The sequence below is a fragment of the Bos indicus genome, chromosome 23, assembly GCF_029378745.1.
Source record: "Bos indicus isolate NIAB-ARS_2022 breed Sahiwal x Tharparkar chromosome 23, NIAB-ARS_B.indTharparkar_mat_pri_1.0, whole genome shotgun sequence".
Taxonomy (NCBI): domain Eukaryota; kingdom Metazoa; phylum Chordata; class Mammalia; order Artiodactyla; family Bovidae; genus Bos; species Bos indicus.
In genome coordinates, this window is record NC_091782.1 from 35401891 (window position 1) to 35425062 (window position 23172).

The 23172-nt window shown below is 38.9% G+C and overlaps 1 protein-coding gene and 1 non-coding gene across 4 annotated transcripts in view; both read left to right on the plus strand.

Moving 5' to 3' along the window:
- The window catches only part of DCDC2 (doublecortin domain containing 2), a 149998-nt gene that overhangs the window by 19485 nt on the left and 107341 nt on the right, over positions 1-23172 (plus strand). For 2 of the 3 annotated variants that reach the window (XM_070778317.1, XM_070778316.1), the window contains one exon: positions 19166-19240. The exons of the other annotated variant lie outside the window; for it this stretch is intronic. In XM_070778317.1, the coding sequence (XP_070634418.1) occupies positions 19166-19240 (75 nt within the window). The remainder of the gene's footprint in view (positions 1-19165; positions 19241-23172) is intronic. 3 annotated transcript variants of the gene reach the window in all.
- LOC139179177 (U6 spliceosomal RNA) lies at positions 5400-5506 on the plus strand. The gene has a single exon (XR_011563600.1). It is a non-coding gene; the product is annotated as a U6 spliceosomal RNA (small nuclear RNA).

Consider the following 23172-nt stretch of genomic DNA (forward strand, 5'->3'; position numbering starts at 1 on the left):
ACCTGTTAGCTGGGGCCAAAGCTAGATGGTGAGGGCCTGTGGGAGAGTGAAAACTAAATGGACGCAGTATATTTGCAATGTCTAATGTTTAACGTGGGACCTTTCTCTCTAGGAAATTTCTAGCGGCAGTCAGTCCTTGATGCTTTGTGTTTTTTTCCTCCCTTTCTGGCAGTATTTTTGAGTTTCAAAGATTTATGAACCTCCATGCCTATCTTTGCTATTTCAAATTATAAAATGTAATGTAACCAGGCAGCCAACTTTTAGCAATATTTATAAAAGGAGTCATCAAATATTACCCAAGTTGTGTTTTGTAAATTATATGCTGATTGATAAAATGCCATAGTCACAGCTTGTTTTTCTAGAACTGAACAGAGAACTCAATTTCCAGTACTATGAGTTTTGTGTTAGCTTGCATGGGATCTCCCACAAATGATTTTTTAAAAAATGATTTTCAGTATCAAATTAAAAATTATAGATATATATATTTACCATAGCATAGAGATTTTTTTTTGGTATGGCTTTTGCAAATGTAGCTGATTTCTCATGAACTGTCAATTGGCTAATATTTAAATTAGTCAAATAGTATATGGAAATTGGATTGAATTAACTTTCCTCTAGCTGGTACTTCTTCTAATCAGGTTGTTATTCCCTTGTGTTAATCCTATTTCAATTATTTTATCAATAATATTAACATTGTCTGCTCTTCTTGCCTATTATCTAAACATGCATACGTAGATATGTTTATAATGAAGTACGGGCAATGTGATTTGCCACTGGGGTTTTTCAGCATTTTTACTTATCGACTCTTATTTATTCCTAAACTTTCTTCCTCTCCTCCGCTTTCCTAATTCACTTGCTTGTATAGAACCATATTCATATTATAGTTCCCTGATTAGGAATTTCTTTTTCTCTAGTTTATGGTATCAAGTTAGCGGAGTTGTGTGCATCAAATTTGGTATCAAGAGAATATGTCCAATGCTTATTATAAATGAATTTATCCTAGAAAGGCGGTCTTGGTTATATGTCTAGATTGTTATCTGTACCCATGTCAGTTTAGCTTGTGTTCCAGGCCCCATGGGTTACTCCGAGTATATAGACAGAATTATAAAATCATAATGGCAGTCTTTCTACTCCATCTAAACGATCCTAAAGGATTATGTTGATAGAAGAAGGCTTTGTTTGCGGAGTCTGGAGAAGAGGAGTCTGGCAATGAGTTGCTCTGTGTCTCTGTTGTTATTTTAGTCCTCCTTGCATGTGGGAGGGTTTGGAGCTCAATGGAGTGACACTAATCACAAAGTTATGGCTCTCACTTTTTTTTTTTAACTTGGAATTGGCTTTTATTTATTTTTGACCTCACCAAATAGCATGTGGGGTATCAGTTCCCCAACCAGGGCTTGAACCCCTGCCTCCTGGGATTGGAAGCACAGAATCTTAACCACTGGACCACCAGGAAGTCCCAGCTCTCACTTTTTGATAGTAAAAAAATTAACATCACAGATTTTTTCATCAGAAAAGTTCTGACCATTGATTTATGTGCCAGGCATTATGCTAATTGGACTTACAACAGCAAAAAAGTCAGACAAGGCCACAGGCTTCACGAAGCTTGTATAGTGGAGAAGAGAGATTGGCAAGCAGGCACTTGTAATGGCATCTGCTGGATGGGAGAGGGTGGAAGGGACAGGGTGCTGGAGCGGTAGCTACCATTGGGAATCCTCAGAGCTTCCAGGAAGAAATGACATTTGAGACCTAGAAGAGATGGGTAGATGTCAGCTAGGCAAACAGAGGGAGGAAGAGTATTCTCGGCAGTGGGAACAGCATGTGTGAATGTCTGCAGATGAGAGATTATGGCACATTTGGAAAACTTACACACGTTCTGCTTGCCTGAAGCATGGGATGGAAGGGTTGGAAAGATGTACGAGCCAAAGAGACTTAGCAAGTAGAGAGAGACCAAGTCATAAAGGTTTTTAAAAGGAGTTTTGACTTTCTCCTAAAACCAATTTGGAAGTTGTTGATAGGGTGTCAGCGGGGAATTGATATGATCACTTTTGCTGCCCCAGCAAGGCTGGAGGTCAGGAGACCACTTAATGGGGATGAATGTGGTACTCATGATGGGCGAGGCTGTGGAGATGGTAGAAGGATCAGAGTTGGCCGAGGCTGTGGAGATGGTAGAAGGATCAGAGTCGAGAGACAGGACTATGACTGGTTGGATGTGGAGTAAGGAGGAGAGATGAGTTGGATGCTTCTTGAGTTTCTGGCTCAGGCCACTGCATAGATAGTAACTGCCCTTCACTGAGATGGGGGAATGGTTTGTTTTTTGGTAACACTGACAATCAGACATATTTGAGGTAGTAACTTTGAACATTGAGCCAACATAAAAAAAATGTTGGAAGATGCACCAAACCAGAACTCATTGTGAGTGTGAACATGTGTGTATTTTTCTTTACTGTGTGTTTGGTAGTGTTCTTCTTGCTGTTTAATTGCAAAGTCATGTCCAACTTTTTTGGGACCCCGTGGACCCTGGCCTACCAGGCTCCACTGTCCATGGGTTTCCCAGGCAAGGATACTGGAGTGGGTTGGCTTTTCCTTCTGTAGGGGGTCTTCCCAACCCAGAGACCAAACCTAAGTCTCCTGAATTGGCAGGTGAATTCTTTACGACTGAGTCACCTGGAAGCCCTAGTAGAGTTCTAGATACTATATAAAAATTATCTATTTTAATCTTCACAGCAACCGTATGAAGTAGGGATTGTTATTATTCCCATTTTATGGAGGAAGAAATTGATGACTGAGACATGGTCTTATAGAGCTCACAGTCAAGAGGGACTGTGAATAAATATATTGTGTTAGTGCAAAGGGAAGCATTTCCTACTGAGTTAACAGAATTTAATTGATGATGACCATACAGTGTCTTTTTGCTCTTGACAGGGCATTTGGAGGGCAAAGGGTTTTGTTTATTTACTGTACTTTGATTTAATAATGATAGAAAGAAAAAGATATACAAAGAAGACTGAAGGAAGTCCAGAAGAGAGGCACAATTTCCTTTTAATTTCCTTAATATCCTTATTTAACAAGTTATCATTAACCACAAAAGTGCCTAGTTATTTGAGCTGTATTCTTAATTGACTTTTTTTTTTTTTTTTTGCCTTTGTTAATATTCCCTATAGTACAGATATTTATGTTGAGTGTTTCCAATACAGTACTTGAAATGGCTTTGGCATGTCTACTTCTAAAAGGGTTCCCACAGGAAACCAAAAATATCTTTACATGGAAATTTACAAGAGTGGAAGAGATTGGAGAAAGAGATAATGAGCCAAGAACCATGAATGAGTTTTTAAACTTTCATCATGTTCGCTGGCAGAGGACCAAGCAAAGGTCACGTTGTGATGGCTTAGCTACAATAGGGCTGATGAAGTGAACGTCGGCGTTTTTCACTTTCTGTGGCTGGTGGTGTGGCGTCTACTTCTCCCCCAGCTTCCTGTGGTGGGAACTGTATTCATTCATACAGAAAATGCATTCAGATGCTGGAAAGCAGACATTTGACAAATAGTTGTCACACATCTTTTAATGGTCCAAGAGCAGCATATCTTTTGTTTCTGCCAGAATCAATGCTAATGCTTCTTATACCTCTGAAAACATACGCATCCTCTTCTTCAGAAGGAGGTTACCCAAAGTCTCTTTATCTATTGTATCTTGTTCCTAGTCAAGATGTCTGGATGATGTCCATTCTTTTCCTAGTTCTACTACTTTCTCAACTCAATATTTTGATATAAAGATAATTATTATTACCTCATATAAGTCAAGGAGATAAAGGGGGTGGGGAAGATGCAGTGATAGACAATATCCAAGATATACATGACATCACAAGAAAGGAAATGAGGGTATTTCTTCAGAGAATCATGAGACTAGAGATAGTATTCATGATTTCCTTTGCTACATCCTTCTTAGCTCCCTGACCAGGGATTGAACCTGTGCCCCTTGCACTGGAAGGGGAAATCTTAATTCCTGGACTGCCTGGGAAGTCCCTCATCCTTCTCACCTTTAGTTAACACTTATCTGCTTAGGATTCTTAACCAGTTGGGTGATCCAAATATTTATTCTGGAGGGATCTGAGCTCTTGGTAATGTTGTTGATACAGGATTGCTGATGCCTTCCATAACTTCACTGTTTTTTTAAAATACTATAAATTACATATACAAAAGAGAAATCATAGCTATAGTTTGTAGAACAATAAAATGAACTTCTGTGTACTACATTCAGCTTAAAAAACAGAACAGAATATAGTTAAAGCTCCTCTTGTCTCTCTCTGTTTAGTCCCATTTCTTGCTTCTTTCCAAAATGTAAACACTATCTTTTATATTTATCCTCCCATTGCCTTTTGTTTTTCTTAATAGTTCTACTACATATGTATATGTATATAATCCTAAGCAGTATATAGTTAAATTTGGAATTTATGTAAATAAAATCATACTCTATTTGCTCTTTTGCAACCTGTTTTTTTTTTCCTCAGAGATATTTGTGGTATTCATCCATTTAATTTGATTTTCTGAAATTTAATTTGTCAGTATAACTGAGTAAACACTTACTACTAATATGTAGATTTATTTAATATTATTCATCTGATAAATTTGAACACTCACATGCAGATAATCTAAAAAAATGACTTCATATAATTATGAGGAAGTAGTTGAAAGAATTTAGATATTTCTAAATGTATTAAGTATTTTTATTATGTCAAAATATGTGTATTTAGATGTAAGTAGTAGAGAGAAAGCAATTTTAAATCTAATAACTATTGTGCTTAATTTAAAAAATTAAGTCATATTTACATTCTTTCCAAATATTATTTTCCCTTCTTTTAAATGATTTATACTTTGCATTCTGGATATCCCCATCCTTCTTCTCTCAACTTTTAAGTTCTTTTTTCATTTCTTTATCTTCTTTATTCATTATTCTTTAAACTCTTCTTGTGTTCAACTTCTAGCCTTTACTTTGCTTATTAAACATGATTAAAAAAAAAACTTCAGCTGCCAGCTTCTCAATTCATCTCTGTCCAGTGTGCTTCATGTCTTATTTTCGAAGTTTAAAAATGTATGCTGTGATGTCTTGATTAACATGCAAGATGTTTTTGATCAAGTGCATGTGTCATTGGCCACCTCTTTGCCTCCCCACTCCAATCACCTTTTATTTCTTGATAATATTTTTATTAACATGTTAATTTTGGTGAAAAATACTCCATATCATTTTAGCAAGTGGCATTTGTGGTTGACTTGAATTAATGAGTAGAATAGGAAATGGGAAATGGATTTGAAATACCAGGGAGTCAAAACTATAGGTAAGATAAAAACAAATCGCAATTAGCAACATTTAATGAATGAAAGAGCTGCTTAAGAAATGAATGAATGGTGCTCGCTTCGGCAGCACATATACTAAAATTGGAATGATACAGAGAAGATTAGCATGGCCCCTGCGCAAGGATGACACGCAAATTCATGAAGTGTTCCCTATTTTTACATCACAGCAGGATCCTCTATGACCCACCTCCCAGAATATTGGAAATAAAAGCAAAAATAAACAAATGGGACCTAATTAAACTTAAAAGCTTCTGCACAACAAAGGAAACTATTAGCAAGATGAAAAGGCAGCCTTCAGAATGGGAGAAAATAATAGCAAATGAAGCAACGGACAAACAACTAATCTCAAAAATATACAAGCAACTCCTACAGCTCAACTCCAGAAAAATAAATGACCCAATCAAAAAATGGGCCAAAGAACTAAATAGACATTTCTCCAAAGAAGACATACAGAGGGCTAACAAACACATGAAAAGATGCTCAACATGACTCATTATCAGAGAAATGCAAATCAAAACCACTATGAGGTACCATTTCACGCCAGTCAGAATGGCTGCGATCCAAAAGTCTACAAGCAATAAATGCTGGAGAGGGTGTGGAGAAAAGGGAACCCTCTTACACTGTTGGTGGGAATGCAAACTAGTACAGCCACTATGGAGAACAGTGTGGAGATTCCTTAAAATACTGGAAATAGAACTGCCTTATGATCCAGCAATCCCACTGCTGGGCATACACACTGAAGAAACCAGAAGGGAAAGAGACACGTGTACCCCAATGTTCATCGCAGCACTGTTTATAATAGCCAGGACATGGAAGCAACCTAGATGTCCATCAGCAGATGAATGGATAAGAAAGCAGTGGTACATATACACAATGGAGTATTAGTCAGCCATTAAAAAGAATACATTTGAATCAGTTCTAATGAGATGGATGAAACTGGAACCTATTATACAGAGTGAAGTAAGCCAGAAAGAAAAACACCAATACAGTATACTAACGCATATATATGGAATTTAGAAAGATGGTAACAATAACCCTGTGTCCAAGACAGCAAAAGAGACACTGATGTATAGATCAGTCTTATGGACTCTGTGGGAGAGGGAGAGGGTGGGGAGATTTGGGAGAATAGCATTGAAACATGTATAATATCATGTATGAAACAAGTCGCCAGTCCAGGTTCGATGCACAATCCTGGATGCTTGGGGCTGGTACACTGGGACGACCCAGAGGGAGGGTATGGGGAGGGAGGAGGGAGGAGGGTTCAGGATGGGGAACACAGGTATTACCTGTGGTGGATTCATTTCGATCTTTGGCAAAACTAATACAATATTGTAAAGTTTAAAAATAAAATAAAATTAAAATGTGTGCAAAAAAAAAAAAAAAAAAAGGAATGAATGATTGAATGAGTAACTAGGTAACTCCTTGTAATACCATGCTGAGCTGACTGTCATCTAAATGTCAGAGTCTGCACCATGTTTAGGTAATTTTAGAGATTGTTATCAAATTAAGGATCAGGTTTAAAACATTACCATTTTATATATGTGTATATATATCATCCATTCTCATTAGAGGAAATATAATTTTCTGTTGCTCAATGTTGAAGACTATTTTGCTAAAAATGGCTGGAGTCAGGTAGCTGGTAAAGAATCCACCTGCAATGCAGGAGACCCTGGTTTGATTTCTGGGTTGGGAAGATCCCCTGGAGAAGGGATAGGCCACCCACTCCAGTAGTCTTGGCTTCCCTGGTGGCTCAGCTGGTAAAGAATCCGTCTGCAATGCAGGAAACCTGGGTTTGATCCTTGGGTTGGGAAGATACCCTGGAGAAGGGAATGGCTACCCGATCTAGTATTCTGGCCTGGAGAACTCCGTGGACTGTATAATCCGTGGGGTCGCAGAGTCGGACACGACTGAGTGAATTTCACTATACACTATACTATAGAAGATGATACAAAATCTTTTCCTAGGTAACTGGAAGACATACAGAGAATTCACTAGTAATTTGTCAAAAGTAATTCCTATTTCCTTCCAAGAGGAGAGATGTGGATATGATTTAGAAGTTAATCAAAGTTAAAGGGCCTCGCATCGTACAACTGCAGACAAGCATGTGTCAGTTTCATTTGTTCTTTAAACCACATAAAGGGTTTTTTTTTCTTAATTGATCTGAGATACATTTACTTTTCAGAAGCAAATACTTGTCAACTTTGTGATTTCTTCATTATTTTAAAGAAATTAAAAACAAGACTTTACCATAGAATTACAAAATAAAGCGGTTCATATCAACTCTTTGCACTGCACTCGTGCAAAAATCTGCTGCTTTCTTTTGATGTTTCTGAGTCATCATGCTGCCCTGCCAGACTACTTATCTAGAAGAGAGGGCGGCAGTCATTGAGGAGCTTGTAATATGAGACAGGTAGGGCTGATAAGGGTATAAGACAATTTAAGAAACATGGAACTAGGACATTGATTGATTTATTAACATTGTGTATAAGCAATGGCTCAAGGCATGTTATAGGACTGTGAGTGAAAGGAGAACTGGAGGAAGTTAAGTCACCAGGGAGAACTCTCTGTCTGTCTCTAGATAGAATGGCTGCAGTTTCAGTAGCTCTTTGAGTGAAGGAAGGGAGACATCTGGAAGAGCTGGGAGCCCAAGAGGACAAGCTGATATATGTGTTGTTGTCATACCAGAAAGAACAAGGGAAGCACACCCAATTTTTACCTTCTTTTTATTTTAGTATTCCCTTCTCCCTTCCCCCAATATTGTGTTTTCAGAGTACAGAAAATGCTGCAGTTGCTTTTCATTGTAATTCATTTTAATAATGAAAATGCCCAATTTCTAAAATTGCAATTTAAGCCTTTTGGGAACACAAACAATCTTCCCCCTGTGCTTGGGAAAGTTGAAAAATATGATTAACCCACAGCCTGTGCGTGCGTGCACAGTCACTTCAGTGACTTCAGTGTCTGACTCTTTGCAACCCCATGGACTGTAGCCCGCCAGGCTCCTCTGTCCATGGAATTTTCCAGGCAAGAATACTGGAGTGGGTTGCTGTGCCCTCCTCCAGGGGATCTTTCCAAACCAGGGATCAAACCCGCGTCTCTTACATCTCCTGCATTGGCAGGTGGGTTCTAGCACCACCTGCAAAGCGCCACCTACATCCTAACCTCTGAGTAGTGACCCTTTAAAGCATCATTCCGTTGGATCCTGTTTCCCTCCGTCTCTGTGGCTGTGGTTTTTCCTCTCCAGATGCTCTCTGTCTCTCTTGAGTTGTGGGATCCTACCTGCCCCCATCAGTCTCTAAAGAGGTGGCCCAATGTTGAATCAGGAAGATAGCCTGTCTTACACAATCACAAAGCAAATTTACAAGATTCAAATCCCTTAAGTGTTCTTCGAGGTGGTCCACTTTTAAAGGCCAATTTTTCAGATAGTTTGGGAGGCCAAATTCCTCCTCCTGTGAAGCTAGACAGAATGATTTTACTGCAAGGTTGCCCAACCAATACTGTTTATACAGAGTGACTCTTTGACTTATTATTCTACTCCCCACGGGTGTGAGGATTAGGATTTATCACTAGACGCATATGGCAGATATTAGACTCTTTGGAACCGGTGTATCTAGAAGTCACATTGAGTCCAGGGTTGTTTGGTCGTTGGTAACCTGGAAACCTAATTGCAACAACAAGCCATCCAAACAGAGTTATTCTTCTGAGTGCTCATAATGAAAGCAATACCAGGAGGGATCAGTCAGGAATGGACTCCACATCCCTGGCAAACAAAACTGACTTCTAGCTTATGGTTATCGCTAATTGGGGTACAGTAATTCTGAGGCATGTTTAGTGGAACTTAAAAAAAAAAAAAAATTCCACAGTTCCTGGTAATGTGTTCACTGAAGACTTCCTGGATGAAGTATCATTCTTTTTCATTTACGGGTTAAAATAGCTGGGTGTTTTCCTCCATATCCAAGCAAGTGTAAGAGTTCTGCTTTCTTAAATAAACGTAGTTTATTTTCTTCAGTATTTCATACTATCTAAGCACTACAGCAAAATGGAAAGGAGCACAGTATGGTGACTTGAATGCCCCCTGCCCATTTTATTCATTCATGTCTTCATTTTGGCACTATAGATACAAACACAGGTGGAATAGAAGCTAATACAGGGAAGACAGTGTTCCGTGTGGAAAGGATTTTGTGTCATCTCTTGGATTTCTTGAGTTGTGTTGAATGTAATTAAGGCACAAAGTAAGTGAGGCCTCTTATAAAACCTAGATTAATTATGGAAGTAGATTGGTTTCAATTTGGGGGTGATAGAAGGCATCCCTCACCAATTTTCCATTCCTTTTGGAACATTAGGTGGCTAATATTGTTGCTTATTTGTCTCCACTGTTTTTTTTAGTTCCAAGCTATCACCATTCTCCTTCACCTTTTCTTTGTAGTTTGGGGATTGCAGGGTATATATGAGCTGAAATGAAGTAAAAATGCAGTGGTAGTGTTTTCAAGCTCGTCTTTCAGCAAACTTGAGTTGATCAGAGATGTCCCTGAACTTCTTTTTCTTGTTAATATAACAGTTGATGCTCAGGAAAACAGACAAACAAACTCGATAAAGGCTTTCCAAGAAGTCTGTTTTAACGCGGCAAGGGAATGGGGGTAAACATTCTTCTTCAGTTGTAGTATTTATGATTTCACTTGTGTCTCCTCCTCACTCCCTACTTACTGGCTCAGTGGTAAAAATCTACCTGCCAGTGCAGGAGATGCAGGAGACACAGATTTGATCCCTGGGTCAGGAAGATCCCCTTGAGAAGGAAATGGCAACCCACTCCAGCGTTCTTGCCTGGAAGAATCCCATGGACAGAGGAGCCTGGTGGGCCACAGTCCATGGGATCACAAAGAGTTGGACACAGTTGAGCGACTGAGCATTCATGCATGCCCTACTCAGCTCTACATCTACATGCATTTTGGGTAACCAAAACTGTTGAACCTGAATTGTCTGTCCACAATTTGTATGCTTCTACCAGTAGATGAGTGTCCATCCATTTTTATCTAAATGCTTCAGTTTAGTGTTGTTTTTTTCATTGAGAGAGGGCAGGGCTTAGTGGAGAGAGCATGAACTTTGGAACGAAATAGGCCCAAGTTTCAATCCTAATCCTTGGGCCTAATGTATTGTCTCCTCATTGGATAACAGGGAGAAATGATCTCTGTCTTGAAGTTGTAGTTATTAAGAAATATTAAGTAAATATCTACCATGTGTCAGATGCTAAGCTGAACAATTGGGGTGAAAAATGAGAACTATGTTACCCTACTTTCCAGGGCAGAGCTTGTTGTTTTTCAGGAATGATATGCATGCAGATAACAGTAGTAAAATGTGATAAATGCACAGTGTGTAAGCTCACTGTGGATGAACACAATGGAATGCAAAGGAATGCAATTAATATTGCATTGCAAGGGGGTCAGAGAAAGGACACTTCAGAGTGGAGCTAGATCTTGAAAAATCAGTAAATTCAATAGACATCTTGAGGGTGAATTATGAAGGCCATGAGCAAGTACATGTATGTATGTATGTGAAGTTGCTCAGTCGTGTCCAACTCTTTGCGACCCCATAGACTGTAGCCTGCCACACTCCTTCATCCATGGGATTTTCCAGGCAAGAGTACTGGAGAGGGTTGCCATTTCCTTCTCCAGAGGATCTTCCTGACCCAGGGATCGAACCCGGGTCTCCCGCACTGTAGGCAGACACTTTACCATCTGAGCCACCAGGGCAAGTACATAGATGCATAAAATTTCATAGCTGCATTGGCCAATAGTTTGAGCAATGACCTCTTGGGTATGGTAAGCCATGGGCCTCGAACTTGACAAAAATGTGCTTTTGACTATAATAAGTCCGCAAAGCAGTGATCCTCAATTCTTGGGTTATTCTAGCTATACAAATTACCACTCTGCCCAAAGATCATTCAGATACTCAAGTTATGGACTCAATGAGTTGAATTCACAAGCATCGCATATTCAGATATCCAAAGCACAGCTAGTTTAATGTCCCTTGTAGTGTACTTTACAGGAATCCAAACTCTTTATTACCTTGAGATCTAATAACTGTAAAGGTGAATCTCCACAGGGGAATCCACTGCAAAATCCACAGTTGTCAACAACTTAGTGCCAATAGGCAGGGGACTTAGAATTACTCTGTGACTGAGCAGGCAAGCTTCTCAAGTTTCTGTAGATGTAGAGGGGATGTATGCTCTTGAAGAAAGTATTCCTCTTTGCTTCTTGAACAAATACTATTTGTTAGACATCTTCTGACATGCAAACTATTCTTGTTCATTGTCAGGGAATTTATACTACACTCAGAAGGTAGTCTATATTTTCTTCCTTGAAAAGGGAAGGATATTCATCTGGACCTCATTTCTTTGCATTTGCCATCTTAGCCATCTGTTGGAGAATAACAAATGTGGGGCATTAAAGTATAAATCAAGCTAAATATATATTAAGCAGAGACAAATAAATGCAAGTGGGAAGACATATTAGCACATTCACTAGGCTGTGTTTTCTTGTTGTTAACAGAATATTCATTTTGTTTGCTAGTAACACCCCATATCTTCATTATAAATTTATAGTGTTAAGAGATTGATTAAAAATGGGTCACTGCAATGAAAACTAATGATATATCTGAAATTCACATAAATCACATGCTGTCAGTTACTAAAGATGCTGAAGATACTAGAAGAGATTAGTTTTAAGTAAGTGTAGGGTTCACAGAGAAAGTGTCAGTAGAAATGAAAATAAAATGCTTATTATGTAAAGTAGAAAGATCTCAGGAGTTAGTTCGAAGTCCTGGCTGGGTTGCTTTATGGCCTCAGTTTCCTCAACTCTGAATTGTTGATTACAGCAACAACTGTTCTAACCTGGGTTTCCTTTTAATTCAGTTCAGCTCAATTCATCAAACACATACTATGCAGTTAATCATAAGCTCTCATAGTCTAGGAACCCTGACTGACTTGTTCAAGATCATGTGGGGGGCTCCATAGGTGTCTGCTGTTGTTGCCTGTAATGTGCTGCAGAAATAGAGATGTGGAAAAACACAGTCCCTGCACTGATGGAGTGAACTGTCTGAGGAGACAGTGGGCAACAAATCCTATAACCAGAATAAGCAAGGGTTAAATTAGAATGTCAGGAGAAGTTCTGCATACATTCTTGGTTTTTATTGATATGAATGATACCATTTTTTGATATCATGTTTTTTGTTTTTCTCCCACTAAACTGATTTATCTGCTCTCCTTGTAAAGATATATGTCAGTCCTTTTAATAGCTCTTAATGTCTGTGTAATTTTCAATTTTATGGATCATCTACAGTAAACTTTAAAATTTGAACTGGTTTTTCTACTATCCTGGAAGTGACGGGGGTGGGGGGGACATCTTTTTGCTGGTTTATGTATTCTAGAAATAAACATTCATGTAGATGTTAGTTTCAGTCAAAAGGGGAGATAATTAATACATTGGAAAAATAAAAAAGGCTGATTTAGATTTTAAATGACTTTTGTATTACTGAATGCTTTGATTATCCGTATCTCTTTTCTTCTCCATCAACAGGGAGAATTGGAAGTTTTGTACAGATGTGCTTACTAACAAAATTGCCAATTATGCATAGGTACATATGCTTCATCCATTATGACCAGAACAGAAATTTTCTCTTTTTTCCTTCTTTCCTTTTTTGGGGCTTTGGAACTTTGCATGAAACTTGATCAACAATTGAAATTGCACTGTTCCACATGTGATGGTAATAAAGAGAAATTATATTTTGTGGCCTGAGTTTTGCCACGGCAGTGGGAAAGGGAGACCTGAAGTAATAGCAAGTAAATATTCTGGTATTAAGAATAGGGAGGTAGGACTTTCCTGGCGGTCCAGCGGCTAAAACTCTGTGCTCCCAATGCAGGGGGCATGGGTTCGATCCCTAGTTGGGGAACTAAGATCCCGCATGCCTCCCAGTGCTGCCAGAAAAAGAAAAACAGTAAATGTCTTTAAAAAAATAAGAAGAAAAAAGGAATAGGGAGGTTGTGAGACTGACATGGTTTTTAGTCTTTTAAATTTTATTTATAAATCAGAGATATGGTCAAATAAATGTGACTCCTCTCCCACTTAGTAGTGTAGTCACTAAGTCGTATCTGACTCTTTGCACTTCCATGGACTGCAGCCTGCCAGGCTCCTCTGTCCATGGGATTCTCCAGGCAAGAATACTGGAGTGGGTTTCCATTCCCTTCTCCAGAGGATCTTCCTGACCTCGGAATTGAACCCAGGTCTCCTGCATTGCAGGCAGATTCTTTACCATCTGAGCCATCAGGGAAGCTCCCATCTCCCACTTACATGTATAGTATTCATTTTTTTTTTAATATAAACAGGGCCTTGATATAATGCTAATATAAATCCTATTGCAAGCTGAGATCTGAGAGTGGTAACAAAGAAAAGAGAGACGTCATGAGAAAAATGTGCTGGATTTTCTCTTGTAATTTATTTTAAAAGATAATAACAATCCTCTCCACCTGCTAAATGTACCTTGGAGTAACAAAATTTTGTGGAACAAATTTGTTTAAAACTTTTGGACTAGAGTTGATTCTTGTTATTTGCGGTGGATCAGACGGTAAAGTGTCTGTCTACGATGCGGGAGACCTGGGTTCGATCCCTGGGTTGGGAAGATCCCCTGGAGAAGGAAATGGCAATCCACTCCAGGACTATTGCCTGGAAAATCCCATGGACAGAGGAGCCTGGTAGGCTACAGTCCATGGGGTCGCAAAGAGTCGGACACGACTGAGCGACTTCACTTTCACTTTGGACTAGAAGTGCTGATGTAACTGAAATCTTTGACTCATTCTTTGCATAACTGCCTTGTAGAGATGGGGACAGCAGGACTCCCCTGTGTTGTCTTCAGGATGTGAGGGATATCTTGTCTTTCAGGGTAGAGGACAAAGTCCCCTCTGACTTTTCAGGTGGGTCAAAGCCTAAGTTATCCTCCCAAGATGGATGGTTTGAGGTTTCAAGACTTTCAGAGTTTCTCCAGAGGGCATCAGGACCTACATTCCATGCTGCTTTTCCAATCAGAAGGACTTTATAATTTATTATTTATTGTAATGCTCAAACTATTCTTGGAGAGAACAGAATAGGAGACAATATTTGCAAGCAATGTTACTGACAAGGGATTAGTCTGCAAGAGTTATAAACAGGTCATGCAGCTCAATATCAATAAAACCACAAATGACCCCATCAAAAAATGGGCAGAAGACCTAAAGAGACATTTCTTTGAAGAAGACATACAGATGGCCAGGAGGCACTTGAAAAGATGCTCAATATTGCTAATTATTAGAGAAATGCAAATCAAAATTACAATGGGTTATCACCTCACACCGGTTAGAGTGGCCATCATCAAAAAATCTACAAACTGTAAGTGCTGGAGAGGGTGTGGAGAAAAGGGAACCCTCTTACTCTCTTGGTGGGAATGCAAATTGGTATAGCCACTATGGAGAGAAGTATGGAGGTTCCTTAAGGAACTAAAATAGAGCTACCATTTGATCCAGCAATCCCACTCTTGGGGGTATATCTGGAGAAAAACATGGTTCAAAACGATGCATGCATCCCAATGTTCCTGGCACCACCGGGTTTACAATAGCTGAGACATGGAAGCAACCTAAACGTCCATTGACAGATGAATGGATAAAGAAGATGTGGTGCACAGATACTGGGCTGGCCAAAAAGCTCATTTGGATTTTTCCGCAAGATCTTACAGAAAAACCCAAACTTTTTGACCCAGTACAGTAGAATAGACTATTACTCAACCATAAAAAGAATGAAATAATATTATTTGCAGCATCATGGATGAACATAGGGATTATCATACTAAGTGAAATAAGTCAATTCAGTTCAGTTCAGTCACTCAGTTGTGTCCAACTCTTTGCGACCCCATGGACTGCTCCACGCCAGGCCTCCCTGTCCGTCACCAACTCCTGGAGTTTACTCAGACTCATGTCTATTGAGTCGGTGATACCATCCAACCATCTCATCCTCTGCCATCCCCTTCTCCTCCTGCCTTCAATCTTTCCCAGCTTCAGGGTCTTTTCAAATGAGTCAGCTCTTTGCATCAAGTGGCCAAAGTATTGGAGTTTCAGCTTCAACATCAGTCCTTCCAATGAATATTCAGGACTGATCTCCTTTAGGATGGACTGGTTTGATCTCCTGCAGTCCAAGGGACTCTCAAGAGTCTTCTCCAACACCACAGTTCAAAAGCATCAAGTCCAACAAAGACAAATATCATATGATAGCTTATATGCAGAATCTTAAAAAAATGGTGCAAATGAACATATTTACAAAACAGAGAAAGACTCACAGATTTAGAGACCAAACTTATGGTTACTAGGATGGGAGGGGGATGGGGGAGGGATAGATCAGGAGTTTGGGCTTGACACGTACACACTGCTATATTTAAAATAAAATGCATTTTCATTATTAAAAATTTTTTTTAAAAAACCTAAACTGCTCATGGAGTAATTAAAGACGGTGGCCTATGAATGAGTCCCTTTACTTGAGAGGAAAGGGGCAGTATATGAGGAAGTGAACGTCTTGTTCCCTCACTAGGTGGAGTGTTTGAGTTTGAACCACATGGGTTCTTTGAAGATTTTGGTTTTGGATTAATTCAGTTCACTTCTGGGACCTCCTGATTCCAAAGCTTTCCCTGCAGCAGTCAGATTGGAAGTAGAATGAACTTGGCCTTATTTAATTGCCTTTGATATGAAGCGCTTTCTTCTGTCCCTTGTGTTGCAGCCCAAATAGTTTAGATACCACGCTAAGTGTGTGCTAAGTTGCTTTAGTCGTGTCCGACTCTTTGTGACTGTATGGACTGTAGCCCGCCAGGCTCCTCTGTCCATGGGATTCTCCAGGCAAGAATACTGGGGTGGGTTGCCATTCCCTCCTCCAGGCAGTCTTCCCTACCCAGGGATTGAACCCATGTCTCTTATGTCTTCTGCATTGGCAGGCAGGTTCTTTACCACTAGCGCCACCTGGGAAGCCCAGTTTAGATACCAGAATGACCCAAAGGCCATTGTTCTTGGGAGGGTTGCCCTCATCCAAGCAGTCCAGATAGCGAAGGAAATGAAGTGTGAAAAAGAGGGGACAAAGAGGGGACAGACTTTGATTTTCTTACTAACAGTGATTTACAATCGAGACACAAAGGAATCATAAACTATTGTTTTTTTTTTTTTTTTTTTTTTTTGAAGATCTTAGGCCTTAATACAAGGTCTAGGCCAAATATAGATTTTACTTCTTTGTGTGTTTTACTTAAAAGAATTACACCGTCATTTGTCCTAGTTCTCCAGTGAAGGTATTTGATTCTCCGGTGAAGATATTTTTTTGCGGAGGTGGGGGGTCAGTGGTAGGGGGTGGGAGGGGTGGGGGGTAAGGGTCTGGGTTTGGGGGGGCCTGGAGATAAGCCCACAGAAGGGAGGGTTCCTTACAGAGGGGAGGGTCATTGTACCATCGATAGTCTTGAACTGCTGCTTTTTGAGAAATAAAACCTCACTGAACCTTGAACATTCTTCTTTATCTACATCATGTGCTTTGACCTCCTGCATGGTGCAATTTTGATGTGGAGGTGAGGTTCTTTTGACCTAGTTCTACCGTAAGGGATTGCAAATATTTTCCCAATTAAGTGAGGTTCACTGGTTAACAACAAACCATTGTTTCTTATTGTTCTGAGCTAGTAGGCCTGGTATGTGAAACAAGATCCTCCCTCCACCACTTTTTGCCAACAAGGGACAAAACTCAAGACTGATCTCAGAGATAACTGTGCTTGCTTCTCTGTTTTAGTGGTGGAGCAATTATTTAGTGTCAAATTTAGGATGACTTTTTTTTGTTGTTCTTTCCAAATTGTGTCTCTTGGTTTAACAAAGTAATAGAGGGTCAAGTTTCTTTGAAACTAAACCAAAAACCAGATGTAAGCACATGACGTAGGTGCTTAAGTTTACTCTAGTTACAAGTGACAACTGTTGTTGGTTATCTCAGGAAGTATTTTTTTACATTACATTTTAAGTGCAGAGTTGTGCACAGTTATTGAGAGAAAACAGGGTGAAGGAGGGGAAGACTGGGCAAGGGAGGACTCCTGTGTATCAGATCTTTAGTTGTTGTTCAGTCACTGAGGCGTGTCCGCCTCTTTTGCAACCCCACGGACTGTAGCCCGCCAGGCTCCTCTGTCCATGGGATTTCCCAGGCAAGAATACTGGAGTGGGTAGTTATGGTAAGGGATACTTAAGATTATTACTTGCTTAGCTTTTTATTTTGAAATCATTTCAGATAAATTTTGCCAAAGAGTACAGAGAATTTCTTGTATGCTTTACTTCGCCCAGCTTCCTCAGTGAACGTCATCCATAACCATAGAATCATTACTGAAAGCAGGAAATTAAAATTGATACAATGACCTAATTTACAAATCTTATTCAAATTTAGGCGGGTTTTGCGCCAAAGTCTTTTTTTCAGGGCCAGGATCCCATCCAGTGTTCCTCACTACTTTTAATTTATCATGTTGCCTATGTTTTTACTAACAGGTTACTGCTCCTCAGTTTTTCATGGCTTTCACAACTAAGGAAATGGCAACCCACACCAGTATTCTCCCTGGAGAATCCCATGGACAGAGGAGCCTGGTGGGCTACAGTTCACAGGGTCGCAAAGAATCAGACATGAAAATGACTAACCCTTTCACAACTGTGAAATGACAGCTCTTTTGTAGGCTGTCCCTTTAGTTTGGGTTTGCCTGATGTTTTCTTGTGACTGGGTGGAGGTTATTTATTTTTTGACAAGAATTTCAAGAAATGATCTTGTGTCCTGCTCAGTGCATCCCATCAGAAGGTACTGCTGGAGAAATGTAACTGAAAACAAAAATCTCTCCATCCTTAAATCCTCTCCACAAAGGTGGCAGAGAAAGAAAGCACTTCTGTTACTGAATATGCATTAAATCAGAGTCTGAGTATGTGATCAGTGAATCACAGGCAATCTACTAAGAGATTTCAATGACAGAGAGAAATTTTACTCTTTTATATAGTCAGGAAGGTGCCACCCACAGCATACATACATGTTTTCAAGATAATAACTGGTCCAAAGTGTGAGGACTTGGAAGCACCATTTGTCACACACCGTTCATTGTCAGTTCACCTGGGATTTGGGGTGACTATCTGTGTTAGTTGGCTTTATCCAGAAGAAAAACTATATATCTTTATGAAAGAATATAATTTCATATAAACTGATATATAAGTTTATATATTTTATAAACTGATATATATATATCAGTTTATATAAACTGATATACTCATATCTTTATGAAAGGAAGTAGCTTGCAGCTTGGAGTAAGATATCCACCAAAATTAGGCTTCTGTCCCCCAACAGAAAGTGAAAAATAAGGGTGTTATCTCCCTTGATGTTTATATCCTAGGTCTTTGAGAGATATCAGCAAGTCATAAAGTTGACAAAGGCCTATCTTAATCTTTAGAAAGATTGTACATACCTTTCAAAGAGAGGAGAAAATGCTTATAATTGCAAGTTTTCTAAAGTACATGCTCTAGGACGAAGTTGGGAAGGAAAATCTCTTGATTGCATCATGGAGAATTAATCCTTTTTAATTTATATTTTTTTCTTAGAGTACATAATGCTGATATGTCTTCTTATTAATTATATCAGTTTTGATCTCTTGGTTAAGGTGTAATTTAAAGCTTTCCCCACTGTAGAGTTAGTGTTTTCCTTTGTGATTATCAAATATTTTGAGGGGAGATACTTTGGAACTATGCAAATATACTTTTTGTTATCATTCAGGATTTTACGGACAAGTTTTATCATCCATGGACGGTTCCTGCCTGCAACAATGATTACAGTGCTGTTTACCTAATGGTAATTTCCTATGTCCGTTGTGCCTTCTGCATGTATTTGTTGGAATTCTAGCATATGGGAGAGCTGTCCTTTTTCTCACATTTATTTGTTCATTCATTCATTCAATTATTTCTTTATACCAGTATGGACTTGTGGATATTTATTTTATTTTCTGGGATAAAATCCAGCACCAACATGTTTCATTTTGTTACTTAAATTATTCCTGCTTTGCCCATGGGGACTCTTTCAAGATGGCTTCTCTGTCGCATGGTTCAGACAATAAAGAATCTGCCTGTAGTGAGGGGACCTGGGTTCATCCCTGGATCAGGAAGATCCCCTGGAGAAGGGAATGGCTACCCACTGCATGTACAGAGAGAATCCCATATACAGAGGAGCCTGGTGGGTTACAGTTCACAGGGTGGCAAAGAGTTGGACACGACTGAGCAACTAACACTAGATTAACTTTTTTTGAGCACGTCATTACTTTCTTGGCTTCCCTGGTGGCTCAGATGGTAAAGAATCCACCTACAATGCAGGAGACCTGGGTTTGATCCCCAGGTTGAGAAGATCCCCTAGAGAAGGGCATGGCAACCACTCCAGTATTCTTGCCTGGAGAATCCCCATGGACAGAGGAGCCTGGCAGTCTACAGTCCATGGGGTCACAAAGAGTTGGACATGACTGAGCGACTGAGCACAACACAATTACTTTCTAGCATCATAAGATGTAGTAGGTTAATAGCTCTCTTAGTATTTATGAAGGACTGCAGGTAGATCCTGTACAGTTGGCACATTCTTCAGTGGGAATCCTGGGGCCTAAATGACTTATTTAAATGCAGATGGAGGTTGTACTCTGCCCACCTGGACTGCTCCTGCATGCTCCACATTGCTGACTTTCATCTTGCGTTGTCATGTATACACTTCCAGCTGCTCTGCATTCCTAGTGGAAATTTTACAGTCCACTGCCTCGATTGGTTTGGTAACCAGAATCCCATTTGGGAAAACAAACCAAACAAAAATGACAATGGGGAAATAGTAAGCAAGGGATAGTAATTTAAGAAGAAATATTAAAGAAAAGTCTGATGATAAAAACTTTTTTTTTCAATGCTTTATTAGTGGTGGTTCCCGTAATTTCTCCTAAGGGTGCTCTTGAGTTAATTGGTTATTTTTTAACTTTATGAGGGTCATATTATTCTCTCCAGCATAGCATTAGGGAAACCCATGCTGACTTACTTATGAATGCCTTAAAAATGACTCAAGTCCTGTTTGGTTTTGCTATAAGATAGAGTTCCCATTGCCAATAATTATTGTAGAATAAAGTTAGTAAATGAGAGGTTTAACATTATATATTCAGAATGCTCAGGATTATCTGGTCTTTTAAAATATTCCACAAAGCACAGAAGAGAGAAAATTAAACCAGAATGCCAATAGTTTAAAAATTTGTGATATGCTGGGAAGTTAATTTGATGGTTCAAAATTTGGTGAAATTGGTGGTGATTTGTTTTGGCAGACAAAAAGATTTAGCAGTATATACACATTTAAATATATGGTTACACTTGAGTTTTTCAAGAAAGGTATTACTAATGATGGATATATTATCTTTTGGGTCACTTTTTTAAAAGTTTAAAAAATTCTTTTTTTTTTTTAATTTTATTTTATTTTTAAACTTTACATAATTGTATTAGTTTTGCCAAATATCAAAATGAATCCGCCACAGGTATACACGTGTTCCTCATTCTGAGCCCTCCTCCCTCCTCCCTCCCCATACCATCCCTCTGGGTCGTCCTAGTGCACTAGCCCCAAGCATCCAGTATCGTGCATCGAACCTGGACTGGCAGCTCGTTTCTTACATGATATTTTACATGTTTCAATGTCATTCTCCCAAATCTTCCCACCCTCTCCCTAAAAAATTCTTTAGACATTATGTTTTAAGGAAACTTTAGGTTCACAGCAAAACTGGGGAGACAGTACAGGCATCTCCCATTTACCTTTTGTCTACTGGTGCATAGCCTCCCTCTTATCAATGTCATCCACGAGAGTGGTAAATTTGTTACCACTGATGAACCTACACTGACGCGTCATAATTACCCACGGTTCATAGTTTACATTAGGGCTCACTCTTTGTGTTACATATTCTCTAGATTTAGACAAATGTATAACGACGTGTAACTTTGGGGTCACTTTTATGCCAAAGAGAAATCTTTTACCTTGCTGTTTTGAATAGTTATATTCTTTGTGAATTTGAGTTGTTTTCCTGCTTCAGCAAAGAGACACATTCATTTAGAGAACGGTTCAAAAGACAAATATGCAAACTGATGCTAAGATCTCTGTTATTGGCAGAAAAATGACCCTCTGAATAAGATGATAATTCACACCCGACAGATGAATCCTAACCTTTCTTCTGGGAATCAGCCCCTGGACTGGGTACAACAACATGGGGACCTGTAGAGGACCGAGGCAGAGATGAGTGGTTTCATCAGCTCAGAGAAACTAATTGGACCCTTCTGGGAATGTTCTAAACAGCTGGTTCATTATAATTAGAGACATCTCCTATAACTAGATTGTGGCTGAAGTTAGAGTGGTTGGAATTTTTCATCATTATACAACAGTGCTGATGAAAATATTTCATTGGCTGTGATGATTTTGTCACTGCCTTGCCTTTCTGGAATTTCTAAAATTTCAGGGGGTTAACAGATTTCAGTTTTTATTCTATTGAAGTCCCATAAATTATACTGGTATAATCATGTAAGGAATATTTTACAGGTAGCAGCAAAGGGGAGAGAAACTTGAGTGATCTTGAGAAGATGCTGGAACCACTGAATAAGGGTGGTCTAGATATGCCAATATATAAAAATGTTTATGGATATTTAGTTGTATATAATTCAAGAAAGATCTTATTTAAATGGGTGCAAATATGTGTCTACTGTTTCTGCTAGTGGCCCATTTCTGCCTTGAGCAACATTAGTAGGAATGAACTCTAGGCTGGAAATCAGAAGTGGACCCGTGAGACTGTTGCTTTGCTTTCTGTGTGACCTTGAGGGGTGGATAGGGTCATCTTTTCCTTTCTATATAATTGGGATAATACTAACCTCATCATATTATTTTGAGGAACAAACATCACTATAAATGAAAGCACTTAATACATTCTGATGTATTTTACAATTATAAATTTATCTGAAAATAACTAACAAAGATATTGTGAAAAATCAAGGTAAATATGGACAGTGTTTGATGCAGTTCTGGGGATGGTATGTGCTCAAAATAATTGGTCCTAATTTTGTTTAATTTTTTACTGAAGACATCCCCCTCCCACACCCACACACACACACACACGTGCATGCACATATACAGTGGACTATTACTGAGCCACAAAAATGAATGAAATAATGCCATTTGCCACAATATGGATGGACCTGGAGATTATCATTATAAGTGATTATCATGAAGTCTGACAGAGAAAGACAGATATCATATGATATCACTTAAATGTGATATCTAAAACAATTGCACAAATGAATATATTCACAAAACAAAAGTAGACTCACATCCATAGAAAATAAACTTATGGTTAGCAAAGAGGAAAGGAGGGTAAACAAATTACAAATTTGAGATTAACATACAAGCACTACTATATATAAAATAGATAAACAGCAAGGACCTACCGTATAGCATAAGAAACTATACTCAGTATCTTATGATAATCTATCAAGGAAAGGAATGTGAAAAAGAATATATGCATGTGTGTGAATCACCTTGCTGTACACTTGAAACTAATACAACACTGTAAATTAACTATACTTCAATTTATTTATTTATTTATTTATTTTTTTTATACTTCAATTTAAAAAAAGTATTTACTGAGTGAATTCTATGTCCACAGCACCATGAATGGATCTTTGCGTTACAGTTGAAATTCTTTACTAAAAATAAATAAATAAAAGAGAGATGCAGTACAT